Below are 27,057 nucleotides of genomic sequence, written 5' to 3'. Positions count from 1 at the left end.
CATAATCCCATAGCTTCAAGAACCAGTCGTTTAAAGAGGGAATCACAGGTACCCGCCGGTTTGTGGCGAATATAATCCTTGCTGCGGTGATCATATATAGGAATAGCTCATTTAGGAGAAATTTGAGATTTAGTCATACTGAGAAGAAATATTTCTGGGAGAAAAGGAAGCTTGACCTCTAAGATTTGTTCAATTTTCTTATGAATTTGCTTCCAGAATAGTTGAGCTTTGTCACAGCTCCACCACATATGATAAAATGAACCAGGATGCTGGTTACATTTCCAGCAATTCTTCAAGATAGAATCATCTATTTTGTTAATTGTCAAAGGAGTTATGTACCATCTAAAAAACATCTTATACCAATTTTCTCTTAAGTTGTTACTCAGGGTAAATTTAATAATGTTCTTCCACTGATATTCCCAATCAGACATATCAATTGACCTTTTAAAATTCTGCATCCATTTCATCATATATTCTTTAATCTGCTCAGTCTCTGTGTCGTATCTCAGTAACAATTTGTATATTCTACCTAACAGATGATCTGTATTTCGAGTAATGAGATCCTCATAGTTAGTTAATTCTCTGAGCTTACCACCCTGTATCTGCAACTCCTTCCGTACTATCAAACTGATCTGGGCGTGTTGAAACCAAGATATAAAAAAGCAGCGGTTGTTCAGAAGATTTACTTTGGGCAAGGCATTGGATTAAACTATGCAGAGTATATGAGTGCTCTCTCAAAGATTTATACTTGTACGAAGATTCCTCTTCATAGAAACACACATTCAAGATTGAAGTCAAAGGTGATAGCCTTGGACTTATTATTTTTTGATATTTATCCCAGGCGTATAAAAGACTTTGCCTAATGGCATGATATTGTATCTCTGAATCTTTTCTTAAGCTTGTAATCCACAAATAGTTATGTAGTCCTCTAGTCTGCAGTCCTTTTTAACATCTATATGAAGCCGCTGGGTCAAGTTATTTGCCAGTTTGGGGTGAGATTCCATCAATACACTGATGATACTCAGCTGTACATTGCCATTCCAGACCATGCTGGGGATGCTGTTTTTGTGCTTGCTCGATGTCTGGAAGCTGTTAAGATCTGGATGACTCAAAATAAGCTCAGACTAAACCCCACTAAGACTGAGCTGCTCTTATTCAGCCCTCATACCGGCCAACAGTTGGATCCAAACCTTTTTTTGGATGGAGTGGCGCTGCCCCCAAAGGAGCTTGTCCGTGACTTGGGGGTTCTTTTGGACTCTCGCCACCTGATTGAACAACAGGTGGAGGCTGCGGCTAGAAGTGCCTTTGCCCAACTTCACCTGGTTCACCAATTACACCCTTAACTTGATCGGCAGGCACTAACGACAGTGACTGTTGTCCTTGTCATCTCCCACTTAGATTACTGTAATGTGCTTTACTTAGGGCAACCTTTGAAGACAATCGGGAAGCTTCAGCGGGTCCAGAATGCAGTGGCTCGCCTTCTTATGGGTGCCAAGAGATATGATAGAGTAACACCTCTCTTGTAGTCGCTGCACTGGTTACCCATTCCCTTCCGAATTCAATTGGAAGTCCTGGTTGTTACCTTCAAAGCCTTGGCGCCTGTTTACCTACAGAACTGCCTCTCCCATCCAGTTACATCCCGTCCTGTTAGATCATTTCAGATGGCCCTTTTGTCAGTCCCTGATTTTCAAGAGGTTCGGAGTTCTAGGACCCACAAAAGGGCTTTTTCGGTTGCTGCACTGCTTCTTTGGAATTCTCTTCCCCTTCAGATTCGTCTAGCCCCCTCTTTACTGGTCTTTCAAGTCTTTACTGAAGACCTTTCTTTTCTGCTCTGCATTTGCCCTGTAGTTTACTTTATTTCCTCTCCATTATTTATTTTAGTTTGGAATTTTTAATGTCACCTTATTTACATGTCATTGTACACTGCCTGGGGTCTTTGGAGTGAGCGTTATATTAAATGCTTCTAATAAATAAATAAATAGATAAAGGCCAGGATAGCTTTACCTCATTGTCAGGGATCCACAGCTTTTGGCTGGTCTTGGTAGTGGGCCATTATTTATTATCTCCTCTTCAAGTCCTCTAGCATGAATGTGGAATTTGGGAGGTGAGAAGAGTCGGTGTCCTGCTTTGTGTGGCTTTTAGACCATCAGAAGTAGAAAGAATCTCCCTTGCTGCTTTCGAGTGTCTCCGTAGCCCACAGTGAAGACTGGTCCCTCTCTTTTCTTGAATCTGCTACCGCAAACGTTAATTTTGATAGTGCTGTGATGCTTAACATCTATATGGTCCTTTGCAGACGTTAAAATAGCTTTCATGCAGTTTTAGTAATCCTTAAACCACCTTCGTAATGTAGGCCTGCATTTGTTATCCCTGATTTGCAGGTAGGGCTGGAACTGAGCGGCTTGTTTAAGACTGCCAGTGCCTAGCAAATTTTGTATCTGCTGCTTCCTAGTTCACATTCTGCTGGGTTGCTAGCTTTTGGATAAGTTTTCACAATCAAATCCTTGAGAGAGTGGGCATGTCACAGGGAGATGGCTGTCAACTGCCTTAATCTCTTGGATTAGGTTTGGATTATGCTCCTGCTCTTGTGGGGGCGGGCAGGACTTGAAAGGCAGCAACTGTTCCTAATTGAGACATTGGGGCTATAGCTTGTGGTCTGTAATCTTGAGGCAAGACTACTGTAATGTTTTCCATGTGGTACTAGAGTAAAGGCATGGTGGTTCAGGCATTACTTCAGCTACAGCAGCCTGCCTTTTGATGAGGTTAGAGTGTCAGGATTTGGAGCACATTATAGAGTGCATCGGTGTCTGTTCTATCTCCCTGTAGTTTTCCAGCAACTCAGGACATATTGGTTTTGTCATAAAGCAGTTAACTACGTGAGCCCAACATACCCAGGAGACTGCTTCCTTCTCCCATGTACTGTCCTCTAGATATGTGGAAATCTGAAGGTGGAAACAGGAAGGGGGTGTGAAGAAACAAAGCTAAAATGTTGATGTTAAACTTGATGCTGTCCTTTGAGTTTCAAGCAGTATGTAAAGTAGATCTGCTTTGTTGATGATGCACTCAGGATTGTAATAACAGGGACATATTCAGACTACTGCCCTATACTTGTTAATGTTAGTCTATTTCTAATGTTAGTCTAATGTTAGTCTATATTACGTTGACACTAGACTGCAGTCAATGAAGGATCATGCTTTTAAATGAAGTTTATATTTCATTTGTTTCAAAGTTGCTTAAAAAAAAATACATGCGTGCATACCACAATCTAATAGCAATCAAACTTGAATTTCATCTTTGTTCAGGATCCTGGAAGATATCAAAGTGCATTAAAATATAGGAACATAGGAAACTGCCATATACTGAGTCAGACCATTGGTCCATCTAGCTCAGTATTGTTTTCACAGACTGGCAGTGGCTTCTCCAAGGTTGCAGGCAAGAATCTCTCTCAGCCCTATCTTGGAGAAGCCAGGGAGGGAACTTGAAACCTTCTGCTCTTCCCAGAGCGGCTTCATCCCCTGAGGGGAATATCTAACAGTACTCACACATCAAGTCTCCCATTCATATGCAACCAGGGCAGACCCTGCTTAGCTATGGGGACAAGTCATGCTTGCTACCACAAGACCAGCTCTCCTCTCCAATATATTTAATGTTTATGCTCTCATAAGCTACAAGATATTTTGATTGGCTGAAGGTGTAATGGATTTATTTTTAAGCTGGCTTTTTGATGGTTTGAGGGCAGTTGGATAGTCTAATGTAGGCTGCTCCAATCCTGGTACTTAATTTTGTGTCTGAATAACTGCTGTTGGATCCTTGATCATGTGCCTTTTTTTTTTTTTAGGCAAACCACCACATTGCTGGTGTTTCTGAATCTTTATCTTTGAGCAGACTTACATGGGGCTGCAACTTAAAATGGCAGCCCCATGTAAACTTCCTCCTTCTCCTCCTTGTAATGAATCTGAATCATTTGTCTACCTTTGCCAGTGGGACCCAATGATGAGGGGGCAGAGAAACTTGGGCAAATATGAAACATGGGGAGTGGGATGCGTGGGGTAGAACTTGACGTGGGTTAGCCAATCCTCTTTTGTAAATGTATTCATACATAAGTTTCTTCTGCTGCAAGTGGGCATATCTAATAAACAGCTCTTAACTGATAAGCAAATCTTCCTTAACATTGTCAAATATCAAAAGGGGAAATAACTTTTTTGTGACATTATTTCACAGCTATAAAGAAACAATGGCAATACTGATTCAAGAAGAAATTGTAATTTGCTACTGAATCTTTCCCCTGGCTTCCTGTCAGGGTGGATTTGATTTAAATCAAACTGATTTAAATCACGATTTAAATCACGATTTAAATCACTAGCAGGGTGGATAAAAATAAAAAAAATCCGATTTAAATAAAAAAAATCCGATTTAAATAAAAAAAATCCGATTTAAATAAAAAAATCCGATTTAAATAAAAAAAATCCGATTTTTTTGATTTAAATTGGATTTTTTTATTTTTATCCACCCTGCTAGTGATTTAAATCGTGATTTAAATCGTGATTTAAATCAGTTTGATTTAAATCAAATCCACCCTGCTTCCTGTTCCTCCGATTTGTTGGTTCATTTCAAGACCTTTCGCAGTTTTGTTTCCTTTGGGCTTGCACACACCCTGGAAGTCTTGATGGTCCTAGTTAAATATCAGAAATGCTTGCACTGCCTTTTTCCATGCCTCAACTAGTGCTTCTCATTTTTTTCCTCTTCAACCAGATCTTAAACCCCTTTTGCATATGGATTTACTGATCAATTGGGTAGACCTGAAGTTGGTGCTAAAACTGGGTGTTCGCAGAGGAATACAATTCCTGTAACAACATCTTTAGCATTAATAAATCATTCTGGCAGTTAAGTGTGCAGTTAGTGTTTCATCTTTACAGAACTTAGCTACATCTGAGTTTTGCATTTCTCTTCCATTAGGATTTTTCCTTTTGAAGAGAACAGTGCTAGAGATTTGTTGCTTGAAATGATACATGTATAAATATGCAGGTATAGAGTTGTGTATACAGAGCCCCGAAGGGAGCACACAGGCAGGCAAGGCTAGTTGAAAACTGGCTTTCAAACAGCATCCCAAAAATGATCTATTAGCCAGATTGTAAGAATAGCTTCTCTTTAGTTCTCCTTGCACACTAGACTAGGAGAACCAGCTATGCTGCTGTTGAATTTTACTCAAACTTCAGTCCAATGGTTGACCATTCAGGTTGACTGAGATGATCTGCTGCACTTGACTGTCAGTTGTTTAAGCAACTACCATGCTATGCCAGAGCCTAGAGAGAGCAGTCGTTTGCCTTTGCTTACCATATCGGCAAAGCTCACAGCACCACTGAAGCTGCTGGTATCTTTTATTACTCTGGAAGTATCTAGAGTTTCAATGATATGGTGAAGTACGATGTGTCGTCAAGTGAATATGTACAATGATATGACACTAAACGTATCCTGTTCCATTGCTTTTATCGGGCTTGTCAAGGTATTACATGAACAGCTAATAAATGTCAGTCCTGTTCACTTTGTGTTCCATCTCATGTTGAAATTTTCCCAGCTTCTCTCATTCATATTCAACTTGTAACTTGATAATTCTGTCCTTGGAGGATTCACTATTTTACAGTAGACAGTGTGCTTTTACAGTAGGTAGAGAGAAATAACTCAAGGTGTCTAATCATGTAATTGAAGTGATGTACAGTACAGGTGGCCCTCATTATTCGCAGGGGTTCTGTTCTAACCAATTTCTGCAGAAAAAGAAACATTAACCCTATGGGGATTGGGAGTTGAGATTTTCAGCACACTTCAGTGTGCTTAGGAACCTAAGAAAAAGCAGTAGGGAGCAGAAATGAGCACAGTACCTTGTTTTCCTCCAATGCCCCTAAAATGTCCACATTCTCCAATTTTTGTTCCTTTAAAAAAAAAAGGGGGTGTTTTTTTTAACAGAGTCACAAAATGCTCAGCATTACAAAATGGTGGCATGAAATGGTGTCAGAAGTCACATCTGGCCACTCATCCACGGATAGGTGAAAATAACCCTATTGTTGCCCTGTGAATAAAGAAACTGGGTCCCTATGACCCATCCGCGGGCATGCAAAACTGCGGGTGGTAGGACCACAAGTAATGAAGGACACCTGTACTGCTGATTTACTTGCAATTTGCGGTGACTGGTGTATTTGACTGTTATACTTGCCTTTGCAAAGACAGCATTTTAGTCTTCTGTTTTTGAACTTTGATCAAAGCATAAGAACAGTTTAAATCTGCCTTGTAAATGTACACTTGCTTGGTTGCCTGTGGCAAGTAAATATCTCCTTCAGGCAATCAGGCAAGAAAATATTTTTAAATTGGAAGATAATTGATTTTGTTCTTTTGAACAGTTGATGTGCCACAAATACTTAATGCAGATTGGGTTGGCTCGCCAGGTGGTCTATTTTTTTTATTTTTTTTTGCATTAGCAAGTAGCTTTTGTAGTGTCTTGTGAAAGACTATTTCCAGCTCTTTGAATTGTGCTTGTGATTAGAAATCAAAACTATTTGTCCTGAAAAATACTCTTGCTCTGAAATGAGGTAATTAAGTGCTCTCTCGCTCTCTCTCTCTCTCTGTGTGTATATGTATATATGTGTGTGTGTGTGTGTGTGTGTAGTTTGATATGGTTGTGATTAGAGCCTCCATATTTTGAGTCTTAAATCTAGATGGAAGAACTAGGACTAATGTAGCTTAGTACATTCATGGTTGTGGCACCAATGCTATTGTCATCCTATCTTGACTATTATGCCTATATTTACAATCTGGGCAAGCTGTAATAAGTTGTAAATGGCACATTAGCTATATTTGTCACTGCCTAGCTTTGCTAAATTCAAATCCTACTAGTTTTACCATTTGTAATCAGGAGGAGTAAAAAATTAGTGTCAACTAATTTTTCTGTATACCTGGGAGCAATGCATTATTGCAGACTTTTCTATCTATTGACTCAGTTATTTCATTTTAATAATATTGCTTGATTCCTTCCTTATAAGTACACAGAGAATTAAGTTGCTCTTGCAACATCAATTTGAAAAACCCACAAAAATTTGACAAAAGATTGTATCTATTGTATTATGAACAAGTTAGTGTCAAGCAGAGCTAGGCAGCAGTTGGTATGTAATATATCTTACTTACGTATTCCTAGATTTATATTCTGCTTTTCATTTGAGAATTTCAGAGCAGCTTTGAATTTAGAAGGCTTTGTGAAGAGGAACATGTATAAAATCCATGGACCTATTTTTTTAAAAAATTGGATTGATCCAACTATGTCCTTCTCTTCCACTCATTTCCATTCCATGCCAATTTCATTATCTAATTTTATTCTGTGATAAATATGGGTGGGTATGGATGCATTAAGACAAGTTTAAGGTTGGCTATGAAGTAACTAGCTTGTACTACCTCTTTAAATCAGGCTTTTAAAAACAGTTTAATTCATGCAGGAAAAACATGTTAAATGAATTTGAAAAGATTAGATTGGAATTGCCTGAAATTATATTAAGCCACACTGCATGGACGTGCTGGGAATATAAATACAATTACTGTAAATTTGTACAAACTGATTTGTTGCATTACCTTGCTAATCTAACATATGGTACTTTTTGTGTCCATATTGCAGACGGCAACTCCAAACTAACATGGCAGTCAGACTGTGTGATGTGGCTTCTCTGCTTAGAAGTGGTTCGTGGGCAGCAGAGCCTTGGACTGGGGTCTGTGGGATTTTTCTTAAATTCTGTAGGCTATTTTTAACATGTTACAGTAGTGCTGAGGCCATACCAAACACTTTAAATCATATCTGGAATAATTCTATATACTGTACAGTTTTCTAAGTTTTGGTGTAGGAATTAGGCTGTATCCCTGGTGTTGGGCAGAGTTCAGAGCATCTTCTAAACTTGTAAATATACATGTGACTTCTTCTAATACCACCTGCCTTTCTTCACTGTAACTTGAGTTATCTGTTTGGTACAACATACAAAAAAGAGCAGGGTTTGTATTTAAGCTGTTTTGGTATGGTCTGAATGCTGAATAACAGTAACTTTGGAAAATGTATATTGTGTATTTTTTTGGTTACTAATGACATTATAGAATTCTGTTCAAGTCTTATATTATTTGGCCGGAAAAAATCAGGAACTGCTGAAAAACCTGATTTGCATCAGGTAAACAGTTAACTTCTGTTTGCTTGAATTTCCATCAATGGAATAGTAACCATTTGTTTAAAATTGGGTATAAGTATTGCTTTATTCTAAGCAGCAAATTGTTCTGTAATTAACTGTAATTTCAGAACATACAGATTCCTGCAGTTGTTCATTGGAAGGTTGGCTTGGGATTTTATTCTTGCCACCTGAATATGAAAATAAATATGCAATTTTGTGAAGATGGCTAGTTATCCTTTTAAAGCTTGCTTATTGTTTTCAATTAATGAACACTCAAAACCTTTTTCTAGAAAGCTTTAGTCTGAATGTAGTGTTGTGGTCCACCAGTTCTGCCAGGTATAGGAATATTTGAATAGAGATTTGCTTTAATGGTTCTTGGCTAGTATCTGTGTGGGTGAGTTGGTTTTGTTGAAGTTTCAAGAGGAGGTTAATTTGCAAGCATATGATGGGTAAGGTGAAAGTATTGCTTATCAGTAGACATGTGAATTTTTAAAAATGTTGAAGGGACTTCCTCTTCTTACTAGAACCCAGTCATATCTCCTGGGTAGTCCCTAACCCTCTTTTCTGTTCCCTGTCTCAAAGCTTATAATATAACAAAAATACTAGTGCCGACATACCCATTTTTCATAGATACTAATAAGTTAACTTTTGACAAGCTTTGGAAGATTAACGTATTGGTAGAAGGCCAATTGCTGACGCTGAAGTTGAAGTTCTTCTTTGAATTTAGGGAAGAGCACAGATTGGCACAGAAATTCTGCATTAAACTAACTTCTAAATCGGGTTTGTGTTTTTTGAATTGGCAGATTTGTGAAATCTTAGAATCTCAGAAGATGCTGAGCTTTAAGTGGGAAACAGTCACTCACAAGTAGCTAATATGGAACAGAATATTTTAAGCCTTGTACACAGCAGTTTCCAACAGCTACCATGCAGTAGTGCACCTGAAATTAAAATATCTGCCTTTAGAATAGATCTTTGTTTAAAATAGCCAAATCTTCTTTTCAGATGTTTCAGCTGAGCAACTGCCAAGTCCTCTAGATGAGCTCAGTTTAGCGCAGATATGAGCTGCAGATCTGGATAGTTTCCTTAGTGGGTGTTGGGACAAGCAATAGATAGTAAAGCAGTTGTGTTTTTCCTTCCTTAGAATTGTCAGTAAAGTAGAGTTCAAATAATCATATGAGCACTTTTTGTTAATTGCCAAGTTGCACTTGCTAGGAACAGAAAATGTTTGCTAGCAGTACGAGCAATGTGGCCAACCCTCTTCAATACTGGAAAAGTAACCAAAACAGTACATTGTTTTTACTAATACGTTTCATAAAGTCTACTGTTCATTGTTTCATCACTTACAATAATTGTGGAAAATTGTAATGTTTCTTTTGCACGTACAATTCTGCTTCATCTGTATTCAGTGTTTCCACTGTTAAACCTTAGGATTTACTGAAATAGCTTAGCACTGGGCTGGAAAAATATTTCTAATTCCTTCCTATTGGCAAAAGCTGATAGGAAAACTCCTGGGATCTCCCCCCCCCCCCGCCCTGACTTAGAAAACCTTTCAGTAAAACCTTTGTGCTTTAAACTTCTAAATGATTGTTATTGCTAGAGAATTAAAACTGTTTTGTTTTTTGTAGAGCCATTATTGTAGCCCTGACAATTGAGCACTCTTGCATAGTGACAAACCTTTAAATTCTTGGTTAGAATTGCTAATAGATTCTGAAATATGAATTCTGACAGTTCCCATTTTCTCTGTTTTTAGCAGGTAATTGCTGCCATGGAAACACAACTGTCTAATGGACCAACTTGCAATAACACAGCCAATGGTCCTACTACCATAAACAACAACTGCTCATCACCAGTTGATTCTGGGAACACAGAGGACAGCAAAACCAATTTAATAGTCAACTATCTTCCTCAGAATATGACACAAGAAGAACTGAAAAGTCTGTTTGGGAGCATTGGTGAGATAGAATCCTGCAAACTTGTAAGAGACAAAATAACAGGTATGTATTGGCACCAGGATTTTGCATATGCACACAGATGTTACTGTTAATCAGGAGTTTAATTAGCATTGCTTTCTTGAGGCTGATAGAAGTGTTGTGGTGATTGGTTTGGAAGATGGATTAGCTTTTCATCCAGTCTATATGAGAAAAGGCTTAACAAACTCTTCAGAGAATAGCTTGTGGAATTTTCAAAGGCTTTTGGAGAAAGATGTTTAAAAGTAAAAGCAACATACCAGTTCATTATCGGGTATTCAAAATTCTTTCACAAAAGTATTTAAAGCCCTAACTGATTCCAAAATGGTGTACTTGCAACTATTTCTTTCTTTCTTAAGGATAGGGAGGTGAATGAACAATATGAAGCTGTCCACCATCTCCGTTAGCTGAGCAAAACAATCTGTAGAAACTCCTATTGGCCATAATCTTTCATAATAAAATGCAGGTCACAAACTTGACATTGAGGAAGTGAAAATAATTTTGCTTAAAGAAACCAGTGTTGACAATCTTGTGTATTAAAATAGACTGTTAAATAAATTCCATTGCATAGCTAAATGGAATTTAGGAGCTGAGTGTTCAAACTGTTTTTGGAGGAACATGCCAGATCAGTGCAAATATATATTGGACAAGACTACTTTTTGTTTATGCCAACCATGGAAGCCACATGCTACTTCAGCTGTTTTGTGAACTCTCAAGATTAAACTGTTCACACGAGGAGAGGGTAAAACTCAATTGAATTCAGAGCAAATCATAGTCAGTCAGTCAGTCAGTCAGTCAGTCCTTTATTGCGGTCATAGACCAGTACTTAGATAAAACATACATACTTACAAAACAAAAAACAAAAAACCACCTCAGCATAATAAAACAGATAGATTGTAACACAATACTGACAGGTTAAAATTAAGACAGTAAATCTTAGCGTAACATGCAAGGAATGCAGGAGTTTATCAATATCAAGCACTCCAAGGTGCATAAACTTCAAAGTGTTGAAGATAGAATCCAATCCCACCTAAAATTCTGTTTCAGCTTTGGGTTGCCATAAAGTCTCTGTTCACTTTGATAATTGTGCAAAGTCTGTATGAGGCTAGCCAGAAGGGTAACCTTGTCCCTACTGACTTGGTTTCCAGATTCTGATTCTCTTGGCAACTTGCCAGTATTATATTTCATCTTATCCCCTCTGTGTTTTGATTCATCAGCCTTTTCAAAAGTTGACTGCCATATTGATACTCTGGTAATAGTAGCTTTAATACCAGAGTTTCACATCTCAAAGGCAGAAAGGAATTTTCAAGTGCTGAAAGAAGGGTTGATAAAAATTGATTTAAAAAAATTAATATCAGACCTTTTAAATTTAAATCAGATTTTTAAATGTAAATTAATTTTTAAAAATTCATAAAGAACCTAGGTCAAAGAGATAATCATGAATATTAATCATAACTTTTAATTATATTATATGAACATGTTAACAGGGGATGAAATAACAGACCTGACCAGTCTTATTCTGCAGGTGGTGTACATGCAGCACACACAGTCAAGCCCTTGCTCCCCCGCTCAAAAGTGCAAAGACAAAGAAGGTGGATGAATGACTAGAGGATTTGGGGGGATGGAGTAAATCTGAGCAATGAGGAGTCTGGATATTTATGCATGGGATGGGAAGGGGAATAGAAAATGAAACCAAAAGGGAAGAAAACATATGCATGCAGACACAAGGAAATGTTTTCAGAGTGTATCCTCCATTGAAGGGAAACATCTATCGCTGCAGCCAGCAGGCTGTAAGAGAGACCCCATTTGGGAATATTTTAATGAAGTTTCTGTGGATAGGACAGGCATTTGCGCGAATGCAAACAGTGCAACAACGAAATGTAAGGGTGGTTGCCTGAATGAAACAGCATTATGCAACGTATGTACCTTCTAAAAATGAAACCTACATCTATCTCTAAATATGTTTTAAGGTTATATTAGACAGCAAGAATGTACTTTTATAGAAAATGATTAAATAGAATCTTCCTGGTAATTTAAATTGTGATTTAAACCATTAAAATTGAGTCCTTCTGTGAAGCGATTTAAATCAAATCAACCCTGTCTGGAAGCTTAGTGTGTTAGAAGAATTGCAGTCATGACTACAAGTCAACTGGAATAATTAGCAATGCCAGCTAATGGTGCAGCGGGGAAATAACTTGATTTTCAAGCCAGAGGTTGCCGGTTCAAATCCTCACTGGTATTAGGGCAAGGGGAGACAGTTGTCTAGGGGCCCACTGCCTTGCGGGGGGCCCAGAGGCAAGTCACATGACTGACTCCCCCAGCCGCACACCTGCCTGGGCTTCCTTCAGTTGTATTCATCCTCTGAAATTGATGTGAGTGTTAAGACCTGGAGCTACCAGAACAGCATTTCTTTCTCTAGTACCATTAAATGACTTCCATCGTCCACAATTTACAAAAGCTTTTTAAAAATGTTACACACACACACACACACACACACACACACACACACACACACTTTACTATGCTTTTTGTTACCACTATTCAGCCTCATTTAAGATTTCTTTACTTCATGAGCTGAGCTTCAGTGAGGGAGGAGCCCATTTTAAAATCTTGTCTCTGGGCCCACTCCAACCTTGCTACGCCCCTGACTGGTATGTTTCCCAGTCAATGAGAAACACCTCTATCGGGCAGCAGCGATATAGGAAGATGCTGAATGGCATCATCTCATACGCGGGAGATGGCAGTGGTAAACCCCTCCTGTATTCGACCAAAGACAACCACAGGGCGCTCTGGTCTCCAGGAGTCGACACCGACTCTGCTGCACCCCTCTAGGTATTAGCAGATCCTCTACTTTAGTGATTTTTAGTTGTGGTTTGGCTTAATGTAGGGTTTTAATTAGTGCATTTTTGAAGCTTTTCGACCAATCGCTGCTGAAGGGACATGATCTGTTTCTCTTCTTGTGGCATCTTGCAGAATGTTTGAGTGTCCTCACACGTCTGCAGGTGGCCCCATAAAGTATAAAAAGCTGTAAACCCTCATGGGTTTTTTAGATGTAGCTCATTGTGCTTCCCACTTGTAAGAATCCGGGGATAACTACTAGCCCACTGTTGTGAGAATGTATGAGGAACATTTTTAAACACTTCAATGGTGGGGATTAAATGCTAAGTACTAGTTGTTTATGTTTATGTAACCACTTATGTGACAGTACTAACCTGTAAAAGGCAGGGTTTAGGAAGACTAGTTAATAGGGTGGATTTTTTAGTCTATTTTCCAGTAGGCTTATGAGATCACCCAGCTCTCTCTCTCTCTCTCTCTCTCTCTCTCTCTCTCTGTGTGTGTGTGTGTGTGTGTGTGTGTGTGTGTGTGTGAATAGTCAGTGTAGTGGTTAGAATGTTGGACTAGGACCGGGAAGACCCGAGTTCGAATCTCCATTCAACCCTAAAACTCACTGTGTGACTCTGGGCTGCCATGTATCTCTCAGCCTAACCTATCTCACAGGGTTGTTGCGAGGATAAACATAACCATGTACACCAATCTGAGCTCCTCGGATGAAATAGTGGGATATAAATGTAAAAATAAATTTTGCAATGCCTGAACCAGATTGGGTACCGTTGTAGGGACACCTCAATGGTATAGTTTGTAATGTCATCCACTCCCATCCAAGATGGGGGATGCATGAACATTTGAGGCTCAAGGGGGCTAACTTGTGGACTGCCTAACCTATTTGAACCAAATTTCGTATAGTTGTAGTGAGTGACTAACAGGAACCTTTGAACAGCATGGTTTGCGATGATGATGTCATCCATCCCAATTCAACATGGTGTATGCATGAATATTTGAGGCACAAGTGGCCTAACTTGTGAAGTGCCTAACCAATTTGGACTAAACTTAGTCTAGCTGTAGGGCTAGTGAAAGGAAAATAGGCAGATTAGTTCTTACTAGAAAAACTTGTTAAAAAGTCAGTGTGTGGCCCTTAAGTTAATAAAGTTCAGATCAGAATCCTAGGTTCCCCAAGTGAGAATCCAGTTATTGCTCCAGTGAATACCTGTTAGAGATGGAAAAGATCTCCTTTTGGTTGGACAGATTAACCTTATTTATGATTTTCTGGTACAGCCTACTTGGTTACAGATAAGCTTTACTTTTGGCTATATTACACTGCTCCATTTATTATTTTGCTATCAATACTAGCACCTGCATTTATGTAGAAACTTAAAGTACTCCTTATTCTCCAGATGCTTAGGTACATCTTTCAAATGGTACAAGGAAAAAGTAATGCAGAAGTGTTAGCACTAGGGACTAAGGAACATGGTCCTAGATGATGATGATAAAGACTGGAGCCTGGCTGCAGAATGTCAACATTCAAACTAGAACTGTCAAGTTTTTAAAATTGCAGACTGATAGGTAATATAGACTTGCCATGTGTCATATTTCCAGTTAACCAGAGCCTCTGTTTGCTTATAGTTTGGCCATAAGCCAGGTTTTAACAAATTTTATTTTCACCTAGGAGGCTGCCCCAAAACTTAGGAGCCAGGCAGTGGACATTTGACAAAATTACCAGACTTCGTGATGGCCACTGTGGAATGGGAGGGTTAATAGGTTTCACTCCTAACCCTTCACAAGTAACAGAACAAAAACAAGGCTGCCCGGAACAAATAAAAATCTTTTAAAATGCTGTCTCTGAATATCCTAGTCTAGGTGCCATGGCTCCCTAATGTCTGGGATTTGTCAAGCGCTGCTGTAAACCAACTGTAAATTGTATATTCATGGAATATGATATCTAAGATCCTAACCAATGAAGCACCAGTGCTCTATGAAATCCACTATTGCTGCAGACAAATTCCAGGCTAATGCGGCACTGGTACTTAAAGGGTGGCTGAATTTTGACCTTCCTGTTCCCCCGTAATTCTCTATGTCATCCAAACATATGTCCCAGAGGGCTGTGTTACCCTTAGGAACCTATTTTTGGATGACATAGAGGGTGTCTGGGGGAATGGAAGGTCATTGGAAATCAACAATCTTGCAAGAGTTGATGGTGTGTTAGCCCAGAATTTATCTGCAGCACTGGTGCATCTCACAGACAACTGATACTTACTTAGACTGGTGTTTCTTTAGTAAGGATGTTGGCCTGTCGTTTGAATTTTTCCAGTCTTTAGTTCTGATCTGAAAAGAGCTGTTCTTGGCAAACTGGAACTTTAGGGGATTAAAATATTGGCAAAATTGGTGACAATTGGGTGCCTATTTGTGTATGTGTTACAGGTCTGTCCTGAGAGATGTGAGTTACCAAGGCAGATCATGAAATGCCCACTCTTCTTGAGGTGAGGCTGTAGCCTAAAAAGAAAACATGCTGCATAATTCTGGACAGTTCTTCAGGCTATTGCTTTTTTGGAGTACTAATAGTGCAGATCACACTGAAAATGCCTAGTGAAGTTCAAGACTGAGAGCAATCTTCCTCTTTTTAAGCTAGTGCAGTTTCCCAGTTTCCCAGGAACAGTTAGGGTAATGCTACTGAGTAATGCTATGAAAAAGCTTAGAGAGGTGCAGATGACTAACTTTAAACTAGATACATATTTCTAGAACTTTTAGTGCAGTTGCTGTACCATATTTATTTAAGGAGCCTTTCTGGTCCCTGATAGTTGATGCCATAGTCCAGGTTCTAGGCTCCTTCCTCCAGACAGGGGTTGGAGGATCAGCAGAAAGGACTTGGGGCTTGGGAAAGATGCCAATCCACAGAAACAACTCCTCCAATAATCTGCAGTGTCTTATAAAACAAAAGGTTTCCATAGTGTTCAAAAAGGACTGTTTGTGTGTATTTCTATATTTAAACTTGTGGTATGTATGTTAAAAGCTTGGAGAGACCTGAATCTTGACTAAGTAACTGGTAACTCAGAACTGGAGCCACCTAATGGTGCAGTGGGCAAATGACTTGCCTAGCAAGCATAAGGTTGCTGGTTTGAATCCCTGCTGGTATGTTTCCCAGACTATGGGAAACACCTGTATCGGGCAGCAGCGATATAGGAAGATGCTGAAAGGCATCCTCTCATACTGCGAGGGAGATGGCAAGTGTTCGCTCTGAGGTGTGCGCATGTGCACGCACTCACAAATCTTTTGATGTCCACTCAGTTAATTTTACATCCCACTCAGGTTGAATCAGGAAGGCCACACTCTGAATGCATGTGCGCACATACTGCCTTGATACTGCTGCCCAGAACAAAACTCATTCCGCACACAGATGAAAAAAATTAGAGAGAACACTGGATGGCAATGGTAAACTCCTCCTGTTGGCTCTGTGGTCGTCAGGAATTGACACCGACTCAGCGGCACGCTTTACCTTTAACTCAGAACTAGTAGCCTGTTAGAATCTTGTCTGAGTATTTTTAGCTTGGTAGTCTGAGTTTCCTCTTTGTAAAACAGTTTAATATAATTTCTCCAAGAACCAAACTAACAAGGGGTGCATTGTGATATGTGGGATGTGTGGAAACAGAGAATAACTTGTACAAGTTATTTTAAAATAATAAAATGCAGAAAGTGTTGTGGCATGGGAATTAAAGTATTCCATATTAGTACAATTTCTTTGATGTAAATTTGCTTGATTAACAAAACATATTGGATAAATATTAGGATATTAAAAGTTAACATTTGGAAAACTGCATAGAATAAGGTGTCTGACCAGTTCTATGATTTGTAGCACCAAATGAAATTCTAAACGATCCTTAATACAGGCAGATACATTTTTACATCACATTTTATCATTTTGCTGCTTCACAAACTCCTGAACCTATCCCTTAATAAAAAGTTCTTTGGGAAAACCTTCAGGTAGGGGATTTAGAGATAAGGGTTACTTAACTTTTTGTTCAAGTTCTGCTGCTCTGATCCAAATTGCTTCCCCCACTAGTCTCCAAATATGTTTGCAGCTTCAAATGCAGATTTGTTGGTAAGTATGTTAGAACATATGTTAGAACAGCCCTGCTGGATCAGGCCCAAGGCCTATCTAGTTCAGCATCCTGTTTCGCACAGTGGCCCACCAGATGCCTCTGTGAAATGCACAGGCAAGAACTGAGGGCATGTCCTCTCTCTCCTGCTGTTACTCCCCTGCAACTGGTATTTAGAAGCATCTTGCCTTTGAGGTTGGAAGTGGCCTATAACCCTCAGACTAGTAGCCATTGATGGGCTACTAGACTTGAGGAGGCCATTTAGAGCAGGATAAAAGTTAAGTACCCTTTCGTTCTGTCACTTTTCCATTAAAGAAGCACTTCTTTTCCTTTGTCACTTCTCACTTCTCCATTCCTCCAAAAACTGCTTCCTAATGAGGAAACTAACTATTAGAGTTTTATTAAGCTTAGTTGCGTGTAATATGTAGTTACCCTGGCTGATAATTTTAAAAGCCATTTAAGTCCTTGATCGTGTCTGGACTGTTAAACAAATCTTTCTCTGTAATACAGTTCTGTTCCTCAGTTTTTTAAAGATAATGTCATGTCTGACAGTATTCATAGAGGAGGCCTTGCTACAGACATCAATTTATTAATCTTCTCCTAAGAACAAGTTGTTTAATTAGGTCCTTGAATCTTATTTTATCTAGCCTGATCCTTAGCAATCATATATCCTATTGATTTCAAAAGTTTTTTTTAAAAAGCAGCAGTAAATGAAGATTTCCTTAGGAATGCTTATTATTTAACGTCCCGAATCTTATGAGTACACCTGCTTTTAGTGCATTTTCCAGTTTTGTACAGTGTAATTTGCCCACACAACAACCCTTTGAAGTAGGCCACAATTACTTTTGGGTATGGCTTTTTTTTTTTTCTTTAGATTAAGGTGGTAGTCTATGGTAACTTAATTTATTTTATACCTTTAGACTGCCTTTTGTTATGGTTTATACTGTGTTTAAAAAAATCGTGAACAATGTTTAGGACTGAGTCCTGTTGAACTTAGTGGTACTTGCTTCTGAATAAATATGCTTAGGATTTCTCTGTAAACATGACTTGCCCACGGCCATACAGTATCGTATGTTAAAGGTCCCACTTCCAAGCTCCAATAAGATATGCACTGGAACACCTTGGCATCTCACATTTGGTTTACTCCTAAATTTTGTTTGCACATATATTATAAAAGTTGATAAAATTTGGATGAGCTGGTATGGCAGAAGTGATTCAGGATTACCAAATGTATTGTCAAAGACAAAGTATGAAACCAGTACTAAACTGATCTTGTCCTATGGAGAGTGCCTTGCGTTGAGAGAATATTGCTTGAACATATAACCTTGACTCTTACTTACAAGTGCAGCATTAGATTGTGAGCCTTTTGGGGACAGGGAGCCATCTTATCTTACTTATTTATTATTTATCTATGTAAACCTCTTTGGAAACTTCTGTTAAAAAGTCGGTTGTTGTTGTTTCTCTATTATCCAGCGTGCATCAGCAATGATGTCTCTTATTCCTTGGCCTTTTCTGAAACCAGCTCGAACATCCGGCATTTCCCTTTCCACCTAGGGCTCTAATCTACATTGGATGATCCTGCACATTATTTTGCTGGCATGTGAAATTAAGGATATTGTGTGATGGTTTGTGCAATGTGTTAAGTTTCCTTTCTTTGGTATAGATGTAGACTGACCTCTTTCAATCTGTTGGTCTCTGTGTCGTTCTCCAGATTTGCTGGCATAGTTTGGTTAGAGCCTTGACTGATTCTTTTTCTGTTGCTTGCCATATTTCTGTAGCTATTCTATCAATTCCTGTAGCCTTCCGACTTGGTAATGACTGGAGTGCTGATCTAACTTCATCTTCCCGTACTAGAAGTTCTTGCAAGTAGGGAAGGTTCCTGGGAGGGATGAGTGATGTACACCAGGAAGTATACTGACAGTAGTGCCACCCAAAGTATGAAGATTGTCCCAGTTGCCCAGCTAAAGCAAGCAGGCACCTATATTGGGCTGCAGCGATATAGGAAGGTGCTGGAGGTAGACAATCATTTCAGTGATGACATAATTTCATACTGTGTGGGAGAAGGCAATGGTAAACCACTCCTGTATTTTACCAAGAAAACGACATGGATAGACAAAATAGAATGATTGTCGATGTAGTGCCTGATGATGGGCCCCTCAAGTCAGATGATTCTCAACATGCAACTGAGGAATTGCTGAGGATCTCTAAGAGTACTAAAGGTGTTTATGACATGGTTAGATTAGAGCTTTTTGGACATCTAGCAGCTTATGTTGCCATGTGGGAAAAGAAAATCCGAAGCTGCAAAGACAGAATTACGATGGGAATGTGGAATGTAAGAAGCATGAATATGGGAAAGCTCGACACAGTGAAAGATGAAACAAATTGACTGCAGATCAACATTTTGGGCATCAGCGAATTAAAATGGACTGGAATGGGACACTTTCAGTCAGAAAATGATATTGTTTATTACTCAGGACACAGACAAAGATGGAATGGTGTTTTCATAGTCAGGAAGGATATAGCAATGATGGTACTTGGTACAATATGGTCAGTGACCGACTAATATCAATTAGATTTCATGGACAGCCCTCTAACATGACAGTTTTTCAAGTCTATGCCCCAACAACTGATGCAGAAGACGAGGAAGTTGATGCGTTTTATGCTCAGGTTCAGTCTGAAACTGACAAAACATGCAAGCAAGATGTGCTGTTGGAGATTAGAATACCAAAGTTGGAAATGGTGAGGAGGAAAACAGACTGTATGGCCTGGGAAACAGAAAAGAAGCAGGAGAACGACTTATTAGTTTCTGCCAAGCCAATGATCTCTTCCATTGCTAACACATTCTTCAAACAACCAAAGTGGCGCCTATACACATGGACATCACCAGATGGAGTACACGGAAATCAAATTGATTACTATATTGGTGCAAGGAGGTGGAAGAGCTCAGTTATAACAGCAAAGTCGTGGCTGGGGGCCGATTGCGGAACAGATCACAAATTGCTCATGTGCAAGTTCCAAGTCAAGCTAAAGTGGGAAAACAAAGCCACCCAGTTTCCACAATATGATCTTGAGAATGTACCCACCATTTTCAAGGAGAACATCAGGAACCTCTTTGAAGTTCTGAACCTCGTGGATAGGGAGCCATAGGATCTGCGGAATGAAATCAAAGAAGTGGTTAAGGACGAATGTGAAATGAGATTGCCAAAGACCAAGAAACAGAAGAAAGCAAAATGGATGTCAGAACAGACAGTGGAAATTGCCAGGAAGAAGAGAGAAGCCAAAGTCAGGAAAGATAAAGACCTCAGGAATGACCTTAATAGGGAATTTGAGAAAGCTGTCAGAAGAGACAAGGAGCAGTACTACAATGACATCTGTAAAGACTTTGAGGATGGAAATAGACACGGGGGAAAAAGGCAAGTTTTCCAGAAGATCTCTGAACTCAGAAGGAGGTTCCAACCTAAAACTGGTATGTTAAGGGATGCCAAAGGACAGATAGTAACTGATTCAGAGAAGATCAATAGAACAGTAGACCACAATAAAACAAAATGTATCCCCAAAGCGCACCCATCTACCTCAGTGTGGACATAATGAAGCAATTCCACTTGTGAATCATAATTGGAAAAGGTAGTTCTATGAGGAACATGTCTATAAATGCTCCAAGAAGTATGTTTTGTCATGAGAACGTCCTCTCATAATGCTAATGCAAAAATAAAAAGGAAGTTAAAAAAAAAAATTCACTTCTGCTCATCTACTATAAAACAAAGGATCCCAGACTTTGTTTCTATGGTAAGTCTTGAATCTTTGTGGACCTTTCAAATGCTGGGTTTTCATCCCTGTGTTAATGTGGATTATAACTTACATGTGTGTTTGTCCCTGTTATAGTGTGTTAATTATGTCAGCTGCTTTGAATCTTTTGTCTGATAAAGTAGGACATAATTATTATATATTTTTAAGCATGTTTGTTTTCTATGTAGAAACAAAATTCTGTATTCTGTATGAGGGAAGTTCTGTTTGAGGGAGCATTTAATCATGTGAGCAGTCTGAAGTGGTACAGCCCAGCTACAGGATTACCAACTGAATGAGAGCTAGGCCTTGATCCATCCCCTGAGGTGATTATATGCCATCCTTCATCTTTTTAAAAATACTGGTAAGCAGAGAAATGACTTGATTAGCAAGCCAGAGATTGCCGGTTTGAATCCCCACTGGTATGTTCCCCAGACTATGGGAAACACCTATATTGGGCAGCAGTGATGTAGGAAGATGCAGAAAGGCATCATTTCATACTGCACGGGAGATGGCAATGGTAAACCCCTCCTGTATTCTATCAAAGAAAAACCACAGGGCTCTGTGGTCACCAGGAGTTGACACTGACTCGACGACACACTTTAAACACACTAGAAAAGCAGCTGTCTCCATGCCTGCTGCATGTTTTTGAGGGCAGCGTTATAAAGTATTAAGTGTAGAAATCAGAGTAAAGGCATGGTGGCCCTCCCAAGTCCCATGGAGCAGCCCTTGAGAAGACTCTGTCCCAAGGGCCCCATGTCATTACTCTGAGCTTGTGGAACAGCTGGTTAGAGTGACAAGGGAGGTGACTCTCCTTCACTCCCCTGTTTAGTGAGTTATCAGAGTTCTTTATAATTAGGAAGGGAAGAACTCAAGTAACTTTGGAGCTAACAAGTTTTGCGCAGTAATATAAATGTGCTTAAATAAGCATTTTATTTATTTCTATCTATGTAAACTGCTTTGGGAACTTTTATTGAAAAGTGGTATACAAATATTCATCGTATTCATATTCATAAATAAATAAGGTGAGAAAGCACTTTGCTGTTTGCCCTCTTTTAATGGATGCTCAACCAATTTGTCTAACTTACTGATTGATGTTTGCTTTTTATTTCCTTTTACCCCCAGTTAATAGAAAATTTGGAAAGGCATGGGTTTGGCAAAAACATAATCCCTATGTGCTGTTGTGCTTCTGTTGGCCTGTAACACAGCTCCAAGATATTTAAATTGTCTGGTCTGTTCTAAAGTATGCCCATTAAGTTTCAACGTAAGCATCCTAGGTCTAGCCGCAAAGACCATGATTTTGGTTTTGTCATAATTCAAAGACAGTTCGTGGTCATTGCAAAAGTTGGCCAGCTCTCTCAAAATTCGCTTAAGTCCAACCCTCGTCCTAGAAATCAACGCAGCAGCAGCGTACAGTAGCACATTAATATGGTTTTTTAGCTAATTTAGGTGGGTGAAAGTCCAATTTCCTCATGCGTTCCACAAGGGGGTTAATATAAAAATTAAATAATGCCAGGGCCAAAATACACCCTTGCCTAACACCAGTCCTGGTTGAAATTGAATTAGTCACCTGACCTTTCCTGTTTAGCCTGACTTTGAGGGCGGTGTTCTCATGTAGTTTAACCATCAACAGGAGAAGTCTCCTGTCGATATTTGTTTGGGCAAGCCTCTCCCATAATTTGCTCCTAGAAATCTGACCGAAAGCTTGTTTGAAGTCAATAAAAGCAGTATAGAGTGCCCCTGGGGATTTCCCTGAGTATTTTTCAGCCAGATGTTGAAGGACAATTATCGAGTCCGTGGTGGATCTACCTGCCCTGAACCCATTTTGCTCATCTGCCAGGATTTGATTGACATCAAGCCATTCCATGAAGTGACCCAATACGTGCCTGGCGTACAGCTTTCCAATGATACTCAAAAGGCTAATAGGATTAAAATTAGCTGGTTGATCTTTGGGACCCTTCTTATAAATGGGGATGACGATGGCAAGTCCCCAGTTCTCAGGGATCTGGGCTGTTCGATCCACAAAAGAAAAAAGGGCTGCCAGGACTGGTATCCACCACTCACTGTTTTCCTTTAAACATTCTGTGGTGATATAATCTGAAGACTTAGACTGGTTCAATAGGGAGGCTATTTCGGCTTCTGAAACAGGCGGCCAGTGTGGAGCGCTCTCTAGATGGCCCGTTATTTCATAAGAATTTCTAGAAGCTGCATATAGCTTAGTAAAATGTTCCCACACCTGTGCTGGTATTTAGGAATCCACTCTAGGAATATCCTTGCCCAGATATCTGGCAATTAAACGCCAGAACAATGAATGATTCTTTAATTGGGCAGCTGAAATCAATTGTGCCCAGTCCTCTGCATCAGCTTCAACTTTTTTCTGCTTAATTAATCCTTTATATTCCCTCTTAAGTTGTGTAAGAGCGCCACTAATGGGCTAATTAGGAGTCAACCGATATTTATTATATTCTAAATACAGCTTCTTTTTAAAATTTTGGCACTCTTCATCAAACCAAGGTTTGTGTATGGAGAGATGTGTGTCCAAATTAGCCTTAAGAGGATAACAAAGATTATTGCTCAGAAGACCGATTATCTGGTGAAAGGCACTTTTTACATCAGTTCCCTTCAAGATTTGTTCCTTCAGGTTCAATAAAGTATCAGTATTTAAAGATTCTGCGACCCGTTCCCTCAATGCTGGGGACCACCTTGCTCTGGCAGGGAGTACCTCTAGGGACTCATCATTAAACTCAGAGAAGAAGTATCTTTGGATCTATGTCTGAGCTCTCAGGGTTAATTTAAGGGGTAAAAACTTCTACTTGGTTTTTGAAAATATTTTAGTGATACAGTGAGGAGCAATTAATATGGCAGAAATGTGTGTTTTACTGTATAAATAGGTCAGATGGCATGCCAAATAAGATCACAATCTATTTAGGGCACTAGGAAAACTTATAGCAACATTTTGGAGAAAACATTCATGTAAATTGAACGTATTTGAAGGGAAAGTTTGCATGGGAATTATTCCTCAAAACCCACATCTTTGCTCCTAAATCCCCCCTATTGTTCTCATTCTGTCTCTGAGCAACAAACTGTAAGATGTCTACTTATTAACAATAACCTGGAGGTCTTGAGCTTATATGCTTCTTGACTTACGGGCGTGTTCATACATTTTGGAGTATACGACAGTGACTCCCATGTCATACATTCATGCCAGATATAAAGAGGAGTTCTGCAGAATGAAGATATTGTTGTCTGCCCCCTTACCTACCTGGGTTGGTAGGCTGAACCTTTTATGATCCATATTTCATTTTAAACTGTGACCATTGCACTGATTAAAATTCTAATCAAGTTGTGATGGTATACACATGGCAGGGCCATATGAGTGATTGCACTGATGTTCAAAATTGTGAGTGCTCTACAACATTCAAAACCAGAGTTGTTTTTTGCTCTTTGAAAGCATCCACTTCAGTTATGCTGAAGTGACTTGGAAAACAGAGGGCCAAACTAGTTGTGAGATGCCGTGTATCAAAATTAGGTCAACATGGAATGCTTATAAATGGTAGCTTAATAAAGTTCAGTAAGGGCTTGAATCTGCTGTTTCCTCTCATTTGCTGATCAGAGAAAGAAGTTAATCGCTGCTTAAAGACACAAATGGGTGGAGTAGCAATTTTGAAAAGGAATAGCTTGGATAGAGGGATGATTTTAAATCTGTTCTAACTGTATCCACACCCACTTTCTAAGAATTCTACACAAACCAAGTTGGATTGTACTGCTATAAAATCTAGTTTGGCCCTAAATAAAGTACATTTAGGAAACAACAGTTATCTTAAAGGACCTTACTACTATGACTTTAGCTGGTTCTCTTAATACATACTAGGGAATTAGTTTTGAGCTCAGAATGTTCTGACTCAAAATGGGCTGTTACAAGCCAAATACATACTAGGGAACTAGTTTTGAGCTCAGAATGTTCTGACTCAAAATGGGCTGTTACAAGCCAAAACGGAATGCCATTCAAATGATGGGCTTTTGATGACCAGTTGTTAGTTATGATGGAACGTTTTGTGTACATCCCTAATATGTGCAGTACACCATGCAAAGTTGTAAGTGAATCACCTAGAGCCATCTGGGTTAGGTGGTATATAAATTTAATAAGTGGTCAAATAATGTAAAATGCAGCAGGAAAGCTGCTTTGAACACTGCTGCCAGCCTTTCTGTTGCATGTGTTTTGGATTGTTCTGGTCTGGGGTCTTGCTGTTCAGACTGTGGGGTCTTTTGGGGAAGAGAATGATTTTTTTCAAATGGAATACTTCCACTGGATCCAAGCTTCTTAGCTCATCTTGATTAAAAACTCTCTCAACCTAAACACAGTGCATGATTGATGGCAAATCACATTAATATTCATCAGGGATCAAAATACCCACCTTCAATCAAGAAAATGTTGACAGGTCTTCAAGGAGTAATTGGTTTATTTTTTTATTTTTATTTTTTTAAAAACCAACTTTATTAGTTAGAGGAAAGGTAGAAAGATTTTCTAATTGGCTTGGAACTTTTTTGTTTGCATAACTAAATCTCACTATATTTAGAGAGTTAACTTCTAGTTATCCAAAACATTGTGTGATGCTACCATGCAAAATGTCCTTTTGGTACGTGACTAAAAAGTGTGGGCTAACTTCCCAAATATATATATTTTAAAATTTCTCTACTCCTGTTTCTCAGATAGCTGTGTGAATGTGATTTTAAAAATTCAGCTATTTGGCTACATCTCATCTGTAGCTTTCCATTCATGAAAATACAATGTTAATTCAATTTTAATATAGCTTCTCTACTAGACTTCAGAGCATGAGAGCTTCAGATAGATTTGAACAATCATTTTATTTCACACGCTGTTAATTTGTTTGGCCTTCAATCTAGTAACTACCAAACTACACCTGTTAGTACAGCCCAGTGTCTCTTAAGTGCTGCTGTGCCCATGTCATGTGTAAAATGGGAGGGATCTAAAATGAGAGACACATGATGGTGATTGCTTGATCCTCACCCTTCCTACTACCACAAATATTTTATTTATATACCGCACCTCAACAAAATTATCAAAGCGGTTTACATAGAAAATAAATACATAAAGATGGTCCCCTGTCCCAAAAGGGCTCACAATCTAAAAAGAAACATAGATCCCAGCAAAAGCCACTGGAGGGATGCTATGCTGGGGTTGGATAGGGCCAGTTGCTCTCCCCCTGCTAAATATAACAGAATCAGCACTTTAAAAGGTGTCTCTTTGCTCAGTTAACAGGGGTACACTCTTTCCTGTAACTCTTCTCCATAGCCACCTTTCACTTATTAGGCTTGCTTCTGGTGTTAGTGAGTTGCTGGGTGGGCATGTTGGGAGGATGGGCAGCAGTGGCAAAGCAGTGGGCAGGAAGAGGACAGTGTGTGCATATTGCATGTAAAAATCTACACACATCGCATTTTAATTCCAATAAAAGTAACATCCATGCAAGATTTTTGTCACATGCGGACATAGAAGTAACGGTGTTCATAGAAGGCTCTTTTTTAAAGTGTCTCTTACATTTGATTTTCCAATTGGCTAACATACTCCCAAAAACTCTAGGTTAAGAAGGGTGGGTTATATTCAGTAGAACTACTTAAAAGCATCCACAATATCCCTATCCACCTCCAGCACAGTACTCCTTCATTGACTGTTGCTGGTGTCTATCTTATGTTTCTTTTAGATTGTGAGCCCTTTGGGGACAGGGATCCATCTTATTTATTTACTATTTCTCGATGTGAACCTACCTGAGCACAGCTTCATCTAACATGTTCTTGCCCCATTTGTCTATAAAAAGCAAGGATAGTGGTGGGAAGTCTACGTTTTATGCTGCAAGGAGCAGGTGGGACTCTTTCTCTTCACCATGCTCTACTTCTCTGAAGTAGTTTCCCTCTAGCCCAGTTTGAGTCTGACTGAGAGAAAACCACTTAAAGCAGCCTAACGTGTATTGGATGGTGTTGAGGTGGGGAGATTGGCTTGGTTGCTTGCTTGAGTTAATAAAAATTAGATGTCACCCCTGCTTATAGGCAAACAGGGCAAGTATGTTTTTCGATGTCCACTTTAGCCCTCAGCTATTGCTCTTTCCCTAACAAGATGCTTCCTGTTGTGAAACCTAATCTTAGTTTCTTGTGTGGAGGGTAAGATCGTTAGATGGA

At 39.3% G+C, this 27,057-nt stretch overlaps 1 protein-coding gene across 20 annotated transcripts in view; it reads left to right on the top strand.

Moving 5' to 3' along the window:
* ELAVL2 (ELAV like RNA binding protein 2) overlaps positions 1 to 27,057 on the top strand; it is a 185,189-nt gene that overhangs the window by 70,180 nt on the left and 87,952 nt on the right. For 8 of the 20 annotated variants that reach the window (XM_053298723.1, XM_053298724.1, XM_053298722.1 and 5 more), the window contains exons 2-3: positions 7,652 to 7,742; positions 9,937 to 10,180. In XM_053298723.1, coding sequence (XP_053154698.1) covers positions 7,671 to 7,742; positions 9,937 to 10,180 — 316 coding nt within the window. In that variant the 5' untranslated portion in view covers positions 7,652 to 7,670. Of the gene's footprint in view, positions 1 to 7,651; positions 7,743 to 9,936; positions 10,181 to 27,057 lie in introns of those variants that run through there. The other 12 variants (XM_053298738.1, XM_053298737.1, XM_053298736.1 and 9 more) reach the window with 3 other exon arrangements.

Source organism: Hemicordylus capensis, chromosome 2, assembly GCF_027244095.1.
Source record: "Hemicordylus capensis ecotype Gifberg chromosome 2, rHemCap1.1.pri, whole genome shotgun sequence".
In the NCBI taxonomy this organism is placed as follows: domain Eukaryota; kingdom Metazoa; phylum Chordata; class Lepidosauria; order Squamata; family Cordylidae; genus Hemicordylus; species Hemicordylus capensis.
Note: the sequence above shows the minus strand (reverse complement) of the source record. Positions and strands in the feature narration are given on the sequence as shown.